At 42.7% G+C, this 12,305-nt stretch overlaps 1 protein-coding gene across 1 annotated transcript in view; it reads right to left on the bottom strand.

The window, feature by feature from the left end:
* The window catches only part of EML6 (EMAP like 6), a 744,128-nt gene that overhangs the window by 532,155 nt on the left and 199,668 nt on the right, over positions 1–12,305 (bottom strand). The window contains 1 exon segment of the mRNA XM_030195849.1: positions 7,543–7,649. Within this exon segment, the coding sequence (XP_030051709.1) occupies positions 7,543–7,649 (107 nt within the window).

Raw genomic sequence — 12,305 nt, 5'->3', positions numbered from 1 at the left:
CCCCCCTCCGCCTTACCAGGCCCGTGCAGCGCCTCTCACCTCTGTGTGAAGGCGCTGCACGGGTAAGAAGAACAGCTATCGACGCGAGTCTTCAGGACGTCTCTCTTTCCCTGACCTGGGCACACCCCCGTCTGACATAAGCAACCTACGTATTAAACCTTCGTAGGTTACTTACGTCAGACGGGGGCGTGCGATGGGGGGGGGATCGGGACGTGCGAGCGTTTAGCTCTGTGATCCTAGCAGGAGAGTGCAGTTGAAGACGTCCTCCTCAAGACTCCAAAAAGGACGTCCTTCATAAACCCCCCTTTCTAACAAAAGACCTCTTTCACTGTGATCCTCTTTAGCTCAGCAGAGAGACCTGGGCCCGCCCCCGGCTGGGGGAAACAGAGGAAGGGAGGGGGACCGGGGCAGCTTTAAGTTGTTTACAGAACCGGGAAATTGGCTTCAGAGGAGAGCAGAGTGTTAATTTTCAAATAAGAAAAGTTTTCAAAACCTTTCTAAAGGATAGATATGAAGGTAAGCAGTTTAGTACTCGAGGACATGTATTCCAAATTCTTGCCGCCTGAAATGGAAAAGAGTATTCAAGAATAGGCCAAGATGGCCGCTGCACTGGATGTGTGAACGAGAGCTCTGGTGATTTCCTGTCTTGAGTTTACCCCAAGGAGCACTCCCCGTGAGAAATGGGGAAGAGGAAAGGCAAAACAGTGGCTCCTACCTCCTCGAGCGCTGTTTCTGGTCCCGCCTTGGTGCAACCCACGCTGGAAGCATTTGGAATCCGTCCACCGGGACCGATAGAAACTGCCTCTAGAATCTCCGAAGTGGCAGCTACGGAGCACAGTACCGAGGGCGCTACTCTTAGCCCTCTTGCAGGACTGACCCCGCCACAACCTGGAAGCAGAGGCAGACGGGAGGTAGCGCTGCTGGAACAGGCGTCCGGTGAGGACATCGGCGGTAGGAGGTCCGGTCCAGGCCTCTACTCCAGGTACAAATACAGCGTCAGGGGGATATTTTCCCCTAGCCTTAACCCATGAAACGTTGTTTTCTGGGTTAGGAGGAGGTGGTGTCGAGAAACCTGCAGTAATCACTATGGATGTGATATGGGAGGCCATACAGGGGCTGAATATGCCACTCAGACTGAAATAAGACAATTGAAGGAAAAATCTGAGCAGCATACCACTAGACTGGATATGTATCAAGATAAATTTTCAAATGTTGATTCTAGATTACAGTCTATTCAAACAACAGTGGTGGCTACTATAAAAGAGAACAAAATCCAAGCTAGGAAATTGGAGTATATAGAAAACCAGAATAGAAGAAATAATCTTCGAATACTTAATTTTCCTACTTCTGCATTTATAACATCAACTGAACTATTGAAAAAATACTTTTTGGAAGTTCTGGATATTCCTGTCGAAAGTCACCCTATGGTGACTAAAACGCAGTATATCAAAAAATCCCCAGTTACTACTATTGAACCAGAAACTCCTCAAGGTAATCTGACTGATTTTCTAGAGCGGTCTGAAATTTCAGACCGAGCTACATTGCTTGTGACATTTGCTTTGGACTCTGATAAAAGTTCTATCTTGAGGTCTTATTTCAGAAAAATGAATATTAATTTTATGGGCGAGAAAGTTCGTATTTTCCCGGATTTTGCTAAAGGAACAGTCCAGGAGAAGGGAGATATTGGCACTTAAGCCAAGAGTCCTTTCACTGGGTGGAACTTTTGTGCTTAGATACCCATGTAGATGTTTGATATCTTTAAATAAGGTTAATTATCTTTTTTTTTGTCCTGTGAAAATAAGAGATTTCATTATTGCTAAGGAAGGTATACGTGATACTCCTGTGATGACCTCGCCAACTTAGGTGTACTGTCTAGGCTGCAGAGTCTTGATGTTCTTCCAGTTTATTTTTTTTTATATAATTATTTCTTGTCTTAAAATTAGATTTCCTCATCTTGGCCCCATTTGTTGTGGACAAATAATTATGATTGTTTCTCTTATATAAATATGTGTAATTATATTTCAAATCTATACATTTCGATGTGTTAACATTGTCTTGTAATATACTGTAAACTTATAAATAAATAAATAAATAAATAAATAAATAAATAAAAAGAGTATTCAAGAATAGATTTAAAACGTATACTTTTAGAAGCAGGGTAACCTATTCAAAAGGTGCGGGAGAAGCAAGGGCTACGACCAGAGAAGGGAATCTCAAGCAAGAATTCTGGCCATGAACTGCTTTAAAAACTAAACAAGCCATTTTAAATGTAATTCGTTGCTAGACCAGCAGCCAGTGAAGTTCCAACATAAGAGGAGTAACTGTCAAATTGTCCTCTACTAAAATTCAATCTTGTAGCCATATTCTGCATATACTGTACGAACAAATCAGATGTGTGTATGTGTTGGGGGGGGGGGCACTTATGGCTCTTTTCCCTAATTATACACGGATCTGTGTGGATGGGGGAAGAGCTGCAGGCCCAGGAAGAACGGAGGGACATCGGAGGAGGCATCACTGATCGCCGATCAGCTGTTCTTGCCCGTGCAGCGCCTTCACACAAAGGTGAGAGGCGCTGCGCGGGCCCGGTAAGGCGGAGGGGGGTCCGGTGGAGGGGGGAGCGGCGGCGACGACCTCAGGGGGCGGGGCACGGGGGCGGAGGATGGCAGGAGGCGGAGCTGTGGGAGAAGGAGAAATAGAGAGAGAGGAAGGGAGGGGGGCCATGGCTGCTACAGTTTTGAGTTTTCTTTTGATTTTTTTTTTATTTAATACAGGGGGAAGCGGGGAGCAGAGTCGACCTCGGGCGTGGGGGGGGGGGGGGGGGGCAAGGGCGTCCATACAGGACGCTCCTAATGAACGCCTTTTCCCCTTCCCGATCCTTTTTTGCTTTTTGTGGTTTTTTTTCAATTTTATGCAGGGGGAAGCGGGGAGCCATGTGTTTTTGTGGGGTTTTTTTTATTTTCAAACATGCCAGCTTGGATTTTTATGCTGCAGGGAGAAGCGGGGAGCAGTGTCTGTATGACAGCTCAGGCCTTAACAACAGGTCTGACTTCACGTTAAATATATCACAGTAAATGATTCGTTGTAATCGTTGGTATAGTTAGTGCATTGCGAATTGTTCACATTTCAATTGGAAGTGACTCGTTTGCATTCCGTTTTCGTTAGCTACTAGCGTCATCGGAAAATGGCCTTTAATGCATACTACGGTTGAAAATTTCTTCGTTAAAGGGTAGTTAAAGTTTTGTGCATCTGGGCCTCAGTTAGGCTAACTTTCAGGTTAGGTAATTCTGACATCTGCTTTCTATCCATTAACCAGTTCCTGATCCACAATAAAACATTGCCTTTTAAATCATGTTTTTTTTTATTTCCTCAGCAGTCTCTTATTGTATTGTATTAGGCTATTTCTATTCTGCTTTTAACCTTGTAGTGCAAAGTGGATTACAAAGTAAATAAAAGAAAAATCCCACACAGGTTCAAAAACATAATACACTGTCTTAACATCTCTAGTTTAAATTAATATAAATCAAAATCACTGAAACTGAAATGAAAACAAATGTGTTTTAAGAGCTTTGTGGTGTCAAGCCTCAGGGAACCTAGTGGATGTCATTCGAGCAACACCAGAGTTAATTCAATCTCTTCTTTGGTGGACAATTCAGGCCAATTTGACTGTGGGACTTCCATTCCAAATTCCTTAGCCTCAGAAGGTACTGATAATGGATGCATCCCACCTGGGGTGGGGGGCTCATGTAGATGGGCTTCATACCCAGGGTGCTTGGTCAGCTCAGGAATCAGACCTTCAGATCAACCTCCTGGAGCTAGAGGCAATCTGGAAGTCTCTAAAGGCTTTATGTCATATGTCCAGCCAATCAGGTTGCAATGTACTACACCAACAGCAGGAGAGTACCGGATCACATGTACCATCCAGACATGGTAGTAGGCAATCCAGCATAGGATAATTCAAGGACACTTACCTGGTGGGCACATCCAATAGCCTGGCTGACAGACTGAGCAGGGTCATGCAACTGCATGAGTGGTCCCTCAACATAGGTGTTGCCCGCAAGATTTTCTGAGTGTGGGGTACCTCCTTAGTAGATTTCTTAGCCACTCAACTCAATCACAAAGTCCCTCAGTTCTGTTCCAGGCCCCTGACAGACTAGTGTCAAATGCCTTTCTCCTTCATTGGGGGATGAGTCTTCTGTATGCGTATCCTCCCATCCCTTTTGTAGGGAAGACTTTGATAAAACTCAAGCAAGACCAAGGAACCATGATCCTGATTGCTCCATATTGGCTCAGGCAAATCTGGTTCCCTCTTCTTCTGGAGTTGCAGTCCAAAGAATCATGGAAGAAAGCGCTGGATTCCTGTCACCTAAAGTACTTGACCTGGAAGGTCCTGTTCTTGGTGGCTGTTACTTCAGCTTGCAGGGTAAGTGAGCTTCAGGCCCTAGAAGCGGAACCACCTTACACTAAATTTCATCATAACAGAGTAGTTCTCCTAATGCACCCTAAGTTCCTTGATAAGGTTGTGTCGGAGTTCTATCTGAACCAGCCGATTGTTCTTCCAGCATTCTTTCCCAAACCTCATGCCCACCCTGGTGAAAGCACACTGCACACCCTGTGAGCATTGGTCTTTTACTTGTCTAGGTACTACACAGTCCACCCAGCTTTTTGTTTCATGTGATCCCAACAGGATGGGGATTGGTCTTTTACTTGTCTAGGTACTACACAGTCCACCCAGCTTTTTGTTTCATGTGATCCCAACAGGATGGGGATTGCCATCGGGAAACAAACAATCTCCAATTGGCTGGGAGATTGCATTTCATTCACTTATGCCCAGGTTGGGCCGACTCTTGAGGGTCATGTCAAGGCTCACAATGACAAAGCCATGGCTGCGTCAGGAGCCCACCTAGATGTATTTTGTTCTGTTTCAGGCTGCACTCTCACACAGTTGTATACAGCTTCAGGTTAATTACTACTTTTCTCTCGCTGTTGCAAGGTCCAATTGACCAATGGTGTTTGTTTTCGGTGAGCCTGGTAGCTAGAGATTCCCACATGTGAGAATATGGCCTGCTTGTCCTCAGAGAAAGCAAGGATGCTTGCCTGTGGCGGGTGTTCTCTCAGGACAGCGGGCCATTCATTCTCACATACCCTCCCCACCTCCCTTTAGAGTTGTCTCATTTTTTTTTTTAGTATACTATAGTATTGTACTGATGGTCCTGTGCTCTCGTAGTGGGCGGAAAAGCACTCGCACATGTGTCGTGGGGACACTGCTCGTGTTTATCCAAACTGGGTGACGTGGATGAAGTCACCCACATGTGAGAATATGGCTTGCTTGTCCTCAGAGAATAGGGATATTAGTTCTCCACTCCTATGCAGTTCATGGAGTGTTCTAAAGACGGATGAATCTTTAACTCAGGGTGAGAAACTTTGCTGAAAACAACCCTTATAGAGCCCTGCAGGGACTATATTCCTTCCTGGGATGACTTGTCCCAGAGTGAGTTCACACCCTCTGCTCCTAACAGAGGTGCCGATGCTCCAAAGTCCCCATTAAAAACTGTATCCGTTCAGATCCATGCTAGAAGTTACCGATTTTATAATAGTGAGTGGTACACAAAGGAAATCGCATGCAAATAAGATTCACGTAAATTTAGCAAGCAGCTCAGTAGGGAAAGCACCTAGCACATGCGCAGAACAGTCTCTCGTAAGTGATCATTTTCTGTGCATGCCCAGGAATCCGGCTGCTGTACTCTCTAATTTCCCCTGAAGTACTTGCTGGCTCCACTGTCTCGCTGTCTCCTTTCCCCTACAGTGCTCTCTTGCTCCACCTTACTCCTGCAGCTTTATTTGCCTTCCCTCAGGCTGCCCACAATGATTTTCGCTTGGGAATCTGCTCCTTACATCATAGGGACTTTCCTTAGCCGAATGGCTCTTATAGTTATAGTTTATTCAGGCTTACTAGACCACTCTAGCTTCCAAGGCAGAGTAGAGCAGTTTACAAAACTACAGTAATAAGAAAAAGAAAAGGAATGCCATTATTTGACAAGATACGCTAACCACTACTACTACATCCTCCGGCAAAGTTCAGAGGATGTCGTAACAGCGGTTAGCGTATCTGGGTATGGAAAAGCTCCTGGAGGAAAAGTCCATAGTCTGCTATTGAGACAGATATGGGGAAGCAACTGCTTGCCCTGGGACTGGTAGCATGGAATGTTGCCATGATTTGGGTTTCTGCCAGGTACTTGTGACCTGGCTTGGCAACAGCTGGAAACAGGATACTGGGCTAGATGGACCATTGGTCTGACCCAGTATGGCTACTCTTATGTTAATAGTCTAAATGCAAGGGGGAGGTCACATGGGCAGAGCATAGGAGGGACAAGGACAGAGCTGCCACTTATGCATGAACTTTACAGAATGTGCTCTTGCCGAAATTTATATGACTGCAGTTATGCCAGGTCTATGACTGGTGTAACTGCAAGCTTGCAACTGTCAGAGCACCCAGATGTCATTACAGAATAGGCTCTCACTACACAGCACTGCAACACCTAAAAAAGGGGTGACCAGTTGTAAAATTGCACCGTTTTTTTATATTGCTGTTATTGCCACATTTTTATGCTTCTGCTGCTACTTTCATTTTGTTATGAGTTAATGTTGTTAGTGCAACATGTTTCAGCTTAATGTTTTGCATTTCTCTTATTATCTTTGTTGATCTTGATCCTCTGCATGCAGTGATTATATTTTTCCTTCAATATATTTTTTCCAAGGAGAGATTTTATCTATCATCTTTTTTTCTATCCTTGTTGGTAGAATTTACTTATTAATGATTTTTGCTCCAATGTATGTGATCTAAATAGATGGTTCTTTTTAGGTAGACTATGGCCTGGTTGATTCCACTTCTAATGTTTCATATTTTGAGCATCAGGATTAATTTAGGCAACCTTTTCTTCTCAGACCCCAGTACCCCAGCATACATACCCATCTCCATGTATATCAGGAGGTCAACCGTCAACTTCTCTATCTCCTTCTCCTGATCATTTGCCTGCCTTTTCTCTTCTCTCTGATTCCTAGCCTCTTTTTCAAGTGCTGCTCCCACTGGTTTGATCTACCTTGTTTCTTCATTCTCCCTGCCTTTGTCCTCTTGTATTACATATCTATCAAAGGTATTTTACTTGTTAACTTTTTCCAATTGCTCTGGCAGTTTTGGCACATTTCCTCTGGTACCCTAATGGTTTTCTTAAATGGGTAACATCTTTAACTCTTTTTTTAGACTTTTGTAAATCTCAAAGATTATTTCTCCTTATTGCTAAGGTTTCAGGGTACATCCACATGCTTTTTCTTTGTTTCTCTTCTCTCTTCTTATACCTATGGCTCTTGTCCTCTATAATACTTAAGATCTACATTGGGTCATGCACATTTATCACTATCTTTTGGATAGGATATGTAAAGTCAGTGCACATAGATTTTACATTTAGATTTTGTATTTTTCTTCCAAATATAGTACTTAATTTTAGAAGGTTACATTCTGTATCAATCAGAGAACTTCTTACTGACCTGGCGATCATAACTGATTTGTGTTTCCTGTTCTATATCGGAGTCCAGCTCTGGCACATCAGATAAATCAGAATCAGATTCTTCACTGTATGAATCAATGCAACCTTCTGTATAAAACAAATTACACATATTGCAACTAAATAACAATACCGACAAGCAATAAAATAAATTAAAATGCCTTAAGAGTAAAATTTTCATTTTACAAAAATTCTGGAAAATTTTTATATTCACAAAATTCTGTATAAAATTTAATTAAAAGAAATATCCACATGAATTATTGAAATTAATTAAACCTAAAGGTTATAATAGTATTTGACAATCCTATTAAATACTGATTGCTAATTTTGCTATTTTCACTTGTACCACTAAAAAACTATCATTAAATTATATAATGAAATAACTTAGGGTCCTGTTCACTAAGCAGCACTAAGGGCGTGTTAACATTTTTATTGCGTGCTAACGATTAGCATGCTCTAAACGCTAAGTCACCCATAGGAACAAATGGGTGACTCTAGCGTTTAGCGCGCACTAAAAACGCTAACACAGCTTTGTAGGTAGGGCCCTTATAGAGGTAGATAGTTTTTTTAATTCTGTCAATGAGTTAGTGGCTTATTGTTTTTATTGCACACAGCCTTACAGTAGCACAGTAGTTCCTTAAGTGATAAAAAGGTACCAGGACATGCTGGAGATAATTTTATAAAGTCATTTTTTTGCATGCATGTGGCCACATACATGCCTAAATGGCCTCTTATAAAATACCAACCAGCATAAAAGTACATGTCATGACATGATGGTGCGTACTGTGCTGGTAGGTGTGTATAGGGGAGGAGTTTGGGTGAAGCATGAGTAGAGTTTGTAAATATGTGCATAGATTATATAGATTTCTGTCACCTAAGTTAGTATTTTACAAAGATAACCAAGTGCCCACTTGTCTTTATAAAACAGCACCTAAGTAGCTGCCTACTTACCTTCTTAAACCAGGTGCCCTGCTATGAAATCACCCTCCATATGTACATTCATTTGCAATCATTCTACCTATCCACTTGATTTTTTAGTTATGACCATAATAATGTTAAGGGGCCCTTTAACCAAACAGCGGAAAAAAGTAGTCTTAGAATGCCCTTACATGGGTCATTACCATGTGCTAAAAGGCTATTTTTTACCGCTGGGGTATAATGACGCTAATCGATTAGTGCAGAACACACCCACTCACCACCCCAAGACCTGCCCCCAGCACTAAAAAATAAATTATTTTTTCAGCACGGGGATTGAGCACACATATCCAAAAATTACCACAGGTCACCTGAGCGTGCCCCATCATAAGCCATTTTTTTGCTACAGTAAGCACCCATTAGTGGTTACCGCAGCTTGGTAAAAGGGCTCCTAACTCTTTCTTTTAAAAAAATATTTGCAAGAGGTAGACAGTGAAAATCATTTCTGAAAGACAGGAATTTTTAAAAGAATTTGCTATATGTTATCCCCTTAGCTAAAGTGAACTACAGAAAAAAGGTTCAGAAACTTAAAAAAAAAAGTTTGAATTTGCTTACATTTACAGGGCTCCTTTTACAGAGCTGCAGTAGCAATTCCAGTTTTTGTTTCTAACAAGATGATTTTGAATAAAATTGAACTTTAAGGGCCTGGTTTACTAAACTGCGTTATAGGCTTGTTAGCATTTTTTACATGTGTTAAAACTTGTACGCGCCTACAATATCCTTATCGGCTAATTGTAGGTGTGTTAAAAACATTAACGCATCTTAGTAAATAGGGCCCTAAAAGAATAATTTGCAAAACTATTTCTGTGAGTAAAATGGTGCTTTATCTGCAGAAAAGGGCTTAGTGTACCACTCAATATATAGCTAAATATGTGTGTATAGCCCGTATGAGCATACTTATACCCACAGTAAGCGGAAGCATTCTTGGGACTGGGGTTGGGCAGAAGTTTGCTTGTTCTTGCATGCTTTTGAAAATTCCAATATATCTATTTAATTTCTCATGGAAAAAATTATATGCATCAATAGCAAAGGTTAAATGTGTTTGCATAGCTTTTCTGGGATATTTGCAAAATAAAAGCACGATTCCTTTTTGACAATTTGGAAAAGTCTGCATTGCGGAAAATATGCACGTACTCTTTCCTAATGCAGGGAATTATAAAATTACCTCCATATCATTAAATTATTACATTTGTACGTTTTATTCACATATTGTAGCTGCTGATAAACACAATGGGCCTGATATTCAAAAGGGTTTAAACAGCCAGAATAGGTTTCTGCCCAATTAAACCATGCTGAGTGGGTTGGAATTTTCAGCAGTACAGTGCCTCTTTTACTAAGCCGCTCTAGCAATTCTCCCTTTCCTTCTTCAGCGATATAGATGCCATCCGTTTGCCAAATAAAATCTCTCAGCCCACTGAGTAGCGTTCACTTCTTTGGATTATTTTCAAGGAAAAAAGTAGGAAGGAAAACCGTTACTGAGTAAAAATATGCAGGGGGCTATCAGGAGCAGCAAAGTCTTGCTGCCTTACCGCTCCATGACCCAACCAGATGTCAACCTTATTGTACTTTAATATAAATAAGCAATTACTGAAGAAGTGTATTTCATTTACTATTTTTTTAAGCACAGCTATTTCCCATCTGACTTGGGAACCAGTGTTATGTTAGAAGATTTTTTGATGACACCAAGTTCAACACTTCTACTTCCTTAGCCACAGTCTGTAGCCAAGCCTCCATAATTTGGTAAGGATGCTGTTGGACTACCCCCTCCAGAATCCATGATGATATCGTGGTATACGAAATTTATTCGTCCAGAGATGTTGGATATTATATCCATACTGATGAACCACTTGCTCCAAATCTGCTTTCTGGGTGGCTGAGAGCTGGTCCTCAAAGGGAACTTGAAGGTGTTTGGACTATGATGGGACTTCAAGTCCAAACTCAACACCCTGGGTCAGACCTGTATTCTTGGGAATCCATTTCTTAAGCAAATTAACATGGAAGATTTTAGCCATGGTTTGTTTATCAGGTTGGGCAACTTTATAATTTGCAATAAATTAAGTACCAGGGGCCTTAAGAACTGAGGATAGCAAACAGATATTTATTTTCTGATCCAACATGAGCTATGTTTCGGCAATTGTGCCTGCATCAGGGATCTGTAAAATTAATACAAATATGGGCTAAGTGATACAGACAAATCAAAATAAGTCCTATTTTTTCAACCACTTTGTAAGGTCCCTGCCATAGCAACTTATTTTCAGATGAAGGTGGGAGGACCAGAACCCCATCTCCAGGTTGGAAAATCCTCTGGACTACTACTAATTATTTCTATAGCGCTACTAGATGTATGCAGCACTGTACAACAATATATGCAAGTAGTTTCTCTGTCCCTAGAGGGCTCACAAAGTTTTTGTACCTGGAGCAATGGAGGGTTAAGTGACTTGCCCAAGATCACAAGCAGCTGCAGTGGGAATTGAACCCAGGTTGCCAGGATCAAAGCCCGCTTAGCTAACCATTAGGCCACTCCTCCCTGCACTGTGGATAGGCTGTGTACTCAGGTTTGCCCTGCTTGGGCCTTCTCCAGGCAAAGTTCTGTAGCCTCCCCCACTTTTATCAGTCATTCCTGAGTCTGCAAGACAAAGTCAACCTGCCTGGTGCAAAGGTGGCAGAGGAGCCAGACACCTTGGTACATGTAGCTACCAATGACATACAAAACGTGGGAAGGAGGGTCTGGAAGCCAAATTTATGTTCTTAGGTAGAAAGTTGAAATACAGATCCCCCAGGATAGCATTTTTGGAAATGCTCCCAGTTCCACACGTAGGACCCACGAGGCAGGCAGAACTCCAACGTCTCAATGAAAGATTTAGATTTTTCAGGAACTGGGCAACATTTTGGGAAAGGTAGGACCTATTCTGAAAGGATGGATTCCACCTAAACCGGGATGGAACCAGGCTGTTGGCACTAACATTTAAAAAGGAGATGGAGCGGCTTTTAAACTAAAATGGGAGGGGGAAAGCAGACAGTCACCCAGGAGCACATGGTTTGGTGTGGAGTATCCTTGAAGGATACTATTGAAACAGGACATTTAGGGAATCCTAATAGAGGGTTCAACAATGATGAAAAAAGCCAGCAAGTCTTGCGAGGCTGCCGCTGGAAGTCTCGGCAGCCATTTTTAAAAAGCAATGCGGCAGTAAGAGGGTCAGTGGCAGCTGGCAGGAAAGACGGAGGATCTTTCCTGCCCTGAAGAATCCACTAGACCATCAGGGTGGCTGGAGGTATGTTTCGGGAGGGCACCCTGCGGCTCGAGGGAGGAAAGGCAAAGCTTAGATCGCCGGGCATTCCCCCTGCTCCTGTGCAGCTCTCTAAACAGGCGAGGAGACTGCAATAGCAAGGAGAGGGAGGGAGATGCCAAGGCCGCTGTGGGGCCCATTGCCCCTGTGTAACAGACCATCACCCCTGTGTAACACCAGCTCTGAGTGCTAGCCCATCTCTGCCAAGAAGCTGCACAGGTCCTGCAGCCCTGGCAGCTGGAGATAAGTGAGCAACACTAATGGAGGAGTTATGGGAAACTTGGTCAGGCTGCATGAGCAGGACTTCGCTGAACACAACAGCACATGTGACGACTTCAGCGCAAAAGTATCACTTCCTCTGAGTCCTCCTTGCTTCAATCAGTGCAGCCACACTAGTCTGTTGCTAAATTAGGAGGAGGTGGGAGCAGGAGCCATCTCAGAGGACTGAGAGGCTGATAGTACACTTCATTTTATCAATTTTATT

The sequence above is a fragment of the Microcaecilia unicolor genome, chromosome 3, assembly GCF_901765095.1.
Source record: "Microcaecilia unicolor chromosome 3, aMicUni1.1, whole genome shotgun sequence".
Taxonomy (NCBI): Eukaryota; Metazoa; Chordata; class Amphibia; order Gymnophiona; family Siphonopidae; genus Microcaecilia; species Microcaecilia unicolor.
The sequence above is the reverse complement of the archived record's forward strand: the minus strand, read 5'-3'. Positions and strand labels throughout refer to the sequence as shown.